The sequence below is a fragment of the Rattus norvegicus genome, chromosome 15 (assembly GCF_036323735.1).
Source record: "Rattus norvegicus strain BN/NHsdMcwi chromosome 15, GRCr8, whole genome shotgun sequence".
Lineage (NCBI taxonomy): Eukaryota > Metazoa > Chordata > Mammalia > Rodentia > Muridae > Rattus > Rattus norvegicus.
Genome location: NC_086033.1, coordinates 102,642,395 through 102,650,169, shown reverse-complemented (window position 1 = coordinate 102,650,169; position 7,775 = coordinate 102,642,395). Strand labels below are relative to the sequence as shown.

Below are 7,775 nucleotides of genomic sequence, written 5' to 3'. Positions count from 1 at the left end.
ACACAGGCACACAGGATGGTTTTGGTGGTGAAGGAGTCCCAAATGTCTATCCCGGCAAGGCTTTATAGTAAGCAGCAACCAGGGGTAAGTGTGCGAGCGCTTAATTGAAAAGCTACTGTGGCCTTTAATGTAGTTGGCTGGTGTTGGGAGTCACATCATAAACTTAATTTCTGCTCCCCTCTGCATTGGTGTTGTTAGGCAGGAATGGGCTTATAATGTGGGGGTGCAGGTTTGTTGGGGGAATAACCTGGAGATGCAGGTCTTCTTAGGATTAGCATAGAGACTATAGTTAGGCTCAGGATTTGTTGGGGAGGGGGTGCAACTCAGAAACTAATGTTAGGTACCCGCCTGTTAGTTTACTTGAGTTCAAACTTAGGTCAGGTTCTTTAAAATGGAGTCTGAACTTAAAAGATATGGCCTGTCACTACCCTAGGGATCAGCTGCATGGCTGTGAGTGTCGTCAGCACTGTAGACTACAGAAACAGTACCTTTCATTTGCCTGAGGTAATTGTCGCCTGGAGGCTAGCCTAGGCTTAGTCCTGGAACCTTCCAGCCTCTGTGAAATCTTATCTAGGCCCCGGATGTTTTCAGCCTCTTAGACTTACTGCTGAATAACTAACTCACCCTTTCCTATTCTTTCTGAACTCTGGCTGGCTGGTTTAACTCAGCTATCTGGCTCAGATTCCTCTCCAAGCTGACTGCTTCAGTCTGGCTTCTCTCTTGGCCTCTAACTTTTTGCTCTGCTTGGCCTCAAACTAACTCTAGCAATCTGTTAAATTTTCTGGCTCCTTCTCATTCTCTGACTTGTTCTGTCTTCTCCTGTGTCTCTCTGCAACCTGTCTCTGTATGACTTTCCTGGTAAAACTGCCTTCTTTTTCTCTGTGCGTGTGCTTAAGAGAGCTTACTTAAGCTCTTTTAAGTGGATTTTCTTTCCTCTCTTCTCATGAGAGCTGGGCATATCCTATTCTGTCAAATCTTTCTCTGATTCATCACCGTGTCTGCCACTCAACTAGACATCACTTTCAAACATGGCTGCTTCCTTCTACAAACTAACTTTATCTTCATTGTTTGGTATTAAAAGTGTGTACTAAGGATGTGTCTGTATTCCAGCCAGAGGGATTAAGGTGTGTGCCACACAAAGGCAGAGCCACACAAAACCTTGAAACAGTTTTTCTTTTTGGTAAATAACACAATCACAGTTCACAGTCTGATCAGCAAATCTATATGGTTAAAATGACCAATTTTATCTTTCCTGTATCTTGCTCCAATAGTAGGTACTTTGACCTCACTAACTATGAACTCACTAGGTATGTGTGCAAGCATAAGTTCTCATATTGTCAAGATAATTATTGAAAGCCCCCATAACGGACTGTCCATGCAAGCGTACACACACACTTTAAGACACACTGTTAGAGATTGGACAGCTCAGTTGTAAAATGCCAGCTTGGTGTACACAAAGCTATTTCAGCCCTGGGACAGCAAAAACAAGCGGGTGAAATGGAGCTGGACATGTGTAGCTTTAATAAAGCGTGGAAAGTTTTTAAAATTGGACTTGCTGATCCTTGGGTTTGAGCACTTTCAGCCGTTATTCCTTTGCTTGTGATTCTGACATCATCTTGCCTGGAAGGGAGATGTGATAGATCCCTTAGGTTTATGAATACTTCCCAACCACAGTAAAGGGCAGGGCACTCTGGCATATTTAAACTATCCCAATCAAAACATGAGCATGAGCTCTGCTTCACAAAAAAGGCTGTCTAAAAACAAAAGGGGGTTATAAACGTCACTTAAACCCAAGACTTCATTGCAGCTCAGAAAATTAAGATTCTTAGGATCTAACTTTATTCACACAGCACCGTTAAAATCAATGAATGTAGCCCTCTCTGTACCTTAAGAATTCAAGATGATTTATTCCATGAAGCACGATTCTTATTATAAAGAACCCATTAATCACTTCTTCCACATAGAATGAAAACTGTTATCATGAATTTTTCTTTCACAGTACTCTGAAGTGACTAACCTTGGATTTCATTTTCCTAAAAAAAAAAAAAGAAAAGAGAAGGAAATGCTAACGAATGATTACATCTCTGAAATGTGTACCATTCATGGCCAACCAAAGGGTTATTGGTTCTTAGAACTTAATTGATTAAATTTTATAATTTACTGATTTCAGAGTCCTTAGCCATTTTACTGACTTAAGTGTGCTTTGCTGGGTTTTTGCAGTTGGATTTTTTTTTCTACCTGCACCAGGCAATTACATAGAGAAAAAAATGTGAAGGTCATCCACTCTTGTCCTCTTATCTGCAAGCAAAGAAACAACCCTGGAGAGCTGGTCTCTGTGAGAAAATGTTCTAAAGGAACTTCAGTTGCTAGGAATGTACTGAAAGAGATAAAACGTGCAATTGTGTGAATGAATGGTCAATATTAAGTGAATGTCATTCTCTCCAAAAGAATAGTGTAGCATGTCTACTTCCCTGAATTCAACAGGAATTAAGATTCTTTGTATCTAACTTTAGTTATTATCTTACTAAATTAGTATCTAACTTGAGTTTAATAATATATTGCATGTGACTTATACAGTATGAGGTGTGCTGGCATTTAAGGCTGGTTCTGTCAACATCCCATTTCCTTCTATCCCACATCTCAGCCAAAAATGAAGAATGAAAACAAAACATGTTAACGATTCACAATATACTTTTCCTCATGCTCCATGACTGGAAATGCCGTTCACTGCCCTTGGCTTTCCGTGGACTACCAAGGACCTCCCAAGGTTTTTTCGATACTTACTGACCCTCGACATAAATTGTTCCAGAAATGAGTGAGGCGTGAGTTCTCACAGAAAAGTATTATCGACAGTGGGGAAATAAGTAAGCTCTGTGTTCAGGTCCTAAAGTGAAAATCCAACGATGTGACAGCTGACGAAAGAGTCGCTGGGAGGGAAATCAGTAGTGAAGAAAGACTCCACTTTGGCATTGAGACTTACCTGAGCACTTTTAGAATAGCAGCTTCAAAAGAAAAACAAAACATACAAGGGTAATGTATTGCGCGTGCTCTCTCTCTCTCTCTCTCTCTCTCTCTCTCTGTCTCTCTGTCTGTCTGTCTGTCTGTCTGTCTCTCTCTCTCTCTCTCTCTCTCTCTCTCTCTCTCTCTCTCTCTCCTGTGTGTGTGTGTGTGTGTGTGTGTGTGTGTGTTGTGTGTGTGTGTGTGTTAGCAGCTGGAAGAGATGGTATGTACCCACAGAGTAGATGGGTACACAAACGGGAAGCAATGTCTCTATGCTCCTTCTGAGCTATTTTCCCCCACTTTTACGTTTCCCCCCTACCGACCCCACCGCCACCACCACCATTCAGCTGTATCTTTTGCAGCAGCGCCTCTGAGTCTTGTCAGTGCACAGGAATCACCTGGGCCTTCCACGAGGCTGAGAGCAAGGGTCACGCTTCTGCATCCAACTCCAAAAGCAAGTGTGGCAGGACTGGATCCTAAGGGTGGGGCGAGGTGCAGCCCTCAGACCCAGCCACAGAGCAGGGAAAACCCATGGATAAACCACAGCTCTCCCAGCATTGCACACGGAGTCGCCTGCGGCTTCTTACGTCATTTCTAAGGCCTAGTCTAGCTCCTGCTCCCTCGAGGTGATTCTAACGGGAAGCTGGCCGTCACCCAGGGGTCCCTGACCAGCTGGGAAGGGACAGCTCCAGCTAGTGATAGATTGGTATGGAAGGCCGGGCTCCCCGAGACCCCGCGGCGGCACCTCCAAGCATCCTCACAACGGCACAGCGTCCGCAAAGGACCCGGCGTCCACCCGGGGGCTCCCCACACTGTGTTCCTGGACCTCCCCTGCCACGCATGCGCATGCCCACGACAGGCCGAGTAACGGACTGCAGCTCCCCCCACCGGAAGTGGGCGGCAGGGTACCAGGAGGAGCAGACCTTAGCGTGGCTTCTCGCGCTTCCCTCAGCGCGCCATGGCGCGGGCCGGAGCCGCGAAGGGACTGCGGCTGCTCCTACGTTCCGTCGCGCTGTGGCTCGCCCTGCTCGGCGCCAGCACGGCGACTGCGTCCAAGGCGGTGACCGCACACTTGGCTGCGAAGTGGCCCGAGACCCCGCTGCTGCTGGAGGCCAGGTGGGTGCCCAGGCCGGGCGAGCGCCGCCGCCGGGGAGTGGCGGCGGGCGGAGGGACCTGGCATCCCCGAGACATCCCCTCCGGCAAGATGCTGCTCAGACCCCTGGTCCCCTCGGACCAGGGTCCCTTCAGATCCGATGTCCATCCAGTCCGGGCGCCGCCACTCGGAGGTGTCCTCCCGCCCAACCCCAGCATCCCCTTACATCTGCGGTCTTCTGGAGCGAGCCCGCGTCCCCTCAGCATCCGGAGCCTTACACTCCATCCCTTCAAACCTAGCGGCTCTTTGATCCAGTGTTTTCTCTTCCCTCTGCGCGCCCTGGCACCCTGAGCATTACTGCTCCCGACGGTCGTCACAGCACAACTCTGTCACTCACTCGCCCCATCTTCTCCACCGGCCTACGATTTTTAAAACGTCCCGTGTCCCGGGTTCATTCCTGTTTCTGAGCGTCTTGTGGACATGGCGGAATGTGGCGTTTAGTGCGGGCGCTTTCTGCAAAGTTCTAGTCAGCTGATAGCGCTTTGGAGCACAATTAGCAGTGGAGAAGGCAGCATCTCAGATACACCCTCCTCCCCACAAATCACATCCAACGGGACTTGTTAATTCATTCTGTGTACTTACCTAGTAGGAAGCAGACGTAGGTACTGGATTTGTTCTTTTGTAATCCAGCAAACAAATAGGAATTCTGCTTCTCATGGTGGCACACCCTTCTAGTCCCTGAGGATTGTATGATTGTGTGACTAGTGTGAACTTACGAAAGGGAGACTGTCTCAATTTCAGTTCTTTAATATTGAGCAGAAGCAGTTTAAAACTTCTTTTATGTATTTACAAAACAACATCCCATGGTTCTTTAAAAACAAGAGTCTAATCGCTGTATTAGGTTGCATTTATTTGATGGTACACAAGGTTTATTGACTAGATCAAATGTGTCTGCTTCCTCTTTTCCAGGCTGCCTCCTGGCGGTGCGTGGACCGGATCCTACATTTAGTCCCCATCAGTCAATATTTTTCATTATTCATTTATTTATTCTCCCCTAAACTATATCCAGACTATAATTTCCCCTCCCTCCCCCAACGTCCCCTTTCCCCTAGATCCTCTGTCCCTCCATTTCCCTTCAGAAAATAGCAGGCTTCTCAGAGACATCAGCTGAACATGGCACAAAAAGTTACAGTACGACTAGGCTCAAGCCTCATGTCAAGGCTGGATGATCCAACACAATAAGAGGAAAAGTGTCCCAAGAGCAGGTGAAAGAGTCAGGGACATCCTCACCTATCGTTAGGAGTCCCTCCCTCCCATCCTCCACCCCCCACCCCACCCCCACCCCCACCCCTCGGATCCTACTTCCTCCCCTCTTCTTAGTGTGTGTGTTTAAACGTTTAGCTGCATGGTTGACATTTTCCTTCCCATGAATCTCAGATTATCACTTCCATAGAGTGTTCCTTAAAACTTTCTACAACCAAGTCTGAGCCAAATTTCACACCCCTATTACTTCTGGTAGGTCAAATGGTGACTCCCACAGAGAGATGTCCACATCCTAGCACCCAAGTCTGCCAATGATCAGGTTTTTGCAAACGTAATTGATAATATTAGGGCATTTTAATTATCTTAGTGGGCCCTAAGTCCAGTGTCATGACACATAAAAATACTTAAGGAGAAGGTCATACAAAGCTAGAGGCAGAGATTGGAATTAAGTAGCCTCAAGTCACAACGTCTGAAGTGAATAAAACTAGCAGAAGCAAGAACAGTGTGTTCTAGAGTCCTCAAAAGTGGTAAAGTGCCATCCACACACAGATTCTGGACTTGTGCATCTAGAGTCGTAAGAGAATAAGTCTTTATTTTTGAAGCCACCCTGGTTTCAGCAGTTTGTTACAACAGCACTGGGAAATTAGTGTAGATTTTGGTACCAAAAATAGGATCTCAGTGCAACAAGAACCTAAAATGTGAGAAGTGGCTGTGAGTTTGGGCTAGAAGAATTTTGAGAAATTCTGAAAAGGTCTGTACATCCTGAGGAGGCTACCAAAATAATGGTGGTTCTGGTGAGGACTCAAGAATGTGTAGAACTCGCTGTTATTTTGGAGAATGAATAATCTCGAACAAGACATTGGTAAGTGGGTATTGAAAGGAGTTATCGGAAGCACGAGAAGAGGCGAGTCTTGTTATATACCAGCTGTATATCCTGGCTAACTTAGGTTCAACCACCTGTGTGCACCGACTTGGGAGCAACAGATCTGGGCAGTTGTCACAGTTACTTGAGGAGCTTTTCAAGAAGTATCCAAGATGCCACCTTGTAGCTCCTGCTGTGTAAATAAGCTTCAGAATAAAGAGAGAATAGGCTGTGGGAAGATGAGGCTACACTTTGTTATTTGGAGATTTTCTCAGACTGTTTATATTGGAAAAGATGGGGAAAACAGGAGACTGTTTATGAATGTGATCTGGAGAGATGGCCAAGGTCAGATCAACGGGGAAGTCAGCACCATTTGCTCAATAAAGGGAGGCGACTCATAGATATTCAGCCACTTCCACTGCAACTGTATAAGCTGGCAATCCCAGAATACTTAGAATACTGTCTGGAGCAGGGTAGTATTGAGAGAAGTAAGTATAGTCGCATACTGTCTGATTAATGGGTCATACATTTGCCTAGAGCTACACAGTGCAGGTTGGGCATCCCACATCTGAATCCTGAATACTCTAAAACCCAAAACTGTTAGTGCGAACATGACTCCAAAGTGGAACTTCTGTACCTGATCTCATGGGACAAAAGCAAAACACAAACTATTGTATAGAGTTATCTACACGCTATGTGTGTGTAAGACACATAAACTACACACTTAGGGTTTGTTCTCTTCTCCAAAATAAGCATTCTCCATGTGCAAAGGCTCTAAAACAAGAACTTCTGGTCCACAGGGATACTCAAGCTGTGTGTTGCTATTTGACCAACTGAATATTAAGCTTGCTCCTTATTTAAAGTCCTGTTATTCAACTTTTTGTTATATCCTAGTTAGCATTGTCCCTCTTTTAAATCTTTTACTTTTTGTTTTTAGGTCATCATTAAGATGGCCATTTTTAAGATGTTTTCATTCTCTTCTACACTGGACTAAATAACACTTCATTGGTCTTAATTGGCATTGACTTTTTTCCCCAGAAACTCTTGAAAAGTGGAATATTATTTAAGCTTTAAGCCAGAAGTCCTTGTACAGTGTAACAGTTTCCTGTTCATTTTCATATTAGGGTTTTAGTTTAAGTAATATTGTCTTTGTAAATAAGCAGTAAATATATTTAGTATTTTGGCTTCAGAACTACTTGGTTTTTACTTTTATACAATAATATTTTTATTCTTTGATAATTTCATATATCCATCCAATGAATTTTGTCCATATCTACCCACTCTTCCCCCAAATCCTCCTGCCCTGCCCCACCATTCATGTCTTCTCACTTTAAAAAAAAAAGTAACCGTGTAGGCTAGATTTTTCAAAACCTACTTTAAATATGGTTCTTTAACATGTCAACCTCCTCTGTTTTTGCCCACCAGCCACCAGAGGTAGGGAAAAAGAAAGGTTAATAGGAAATGGGGCTTGTGTACCTGTTTAGAAATAGTTCTTTGGGGTAATTCCAATCTTCGTTGTCAGTACCAGTCCACTAGCAAAACACCAAACACAAGTCA

At 44.8% G+C, this 7,775-nt stretch overlaps 1 protein-coding gene and 1 long non-coding RNA gene across 8 annotated transcripts in view; one reads left to right on the top strand and one right to left on the bottom strand.

Moving 5' to 3' along the window:
* Positions 1-1,498: 1,498 nt before the first annotated feature.
* On the bottom strand, positions 1,499-3,871 carry LOC120097083 (uncharacterized). Of its 2 annotated transcripts, XR_005494304.2 has the most exons (4): positions 3,588-3,858; positions 3,399-3,476; positions 1,887-2,033; positions 1,499-1,620 (listed from the first exon to the last, which is right to left on the bottom strand). It is a non-coding gene; the product is annotated as an uncharacterized LOC120097083 (long non-coding RNA). The 2 variants fall into 2 exon arrangements; XR_005494303.2 differs by having other exon boundaries at positions 3,399-3,871.
* A 7-nt stretch (positions 3,872-3,878) lies between these two features.
* The window catches only part of Uggt2 (UDP-glucose glycoprotein glucosyltransferase 2), a 166,053-nt gene continuing 162,156 nt past the window's right edge, over positions 3,879-7,775 (top strand). For 4 of the 6 annotated variants that reach the window (XM_063274903.1, XM_063274902.1, XM_063274906.1 and 1 more), the window contains exon 1: positions 3,880-4,116. In XM_063274903.1, the coding sequence (XP_063130973.1) occupies positions 3,959-4,116 (158 nt within the window). In that variant the 5' untranslated portion in view covers positions 3,880-3,958. Of the gene's footprint in view, positions 4,117-7,775 lie in introns of all 6 variants that reach the window. The other 2 variants (XM_063274904.1, XM_063274907.1) reach the window with 1 other exon arrangement.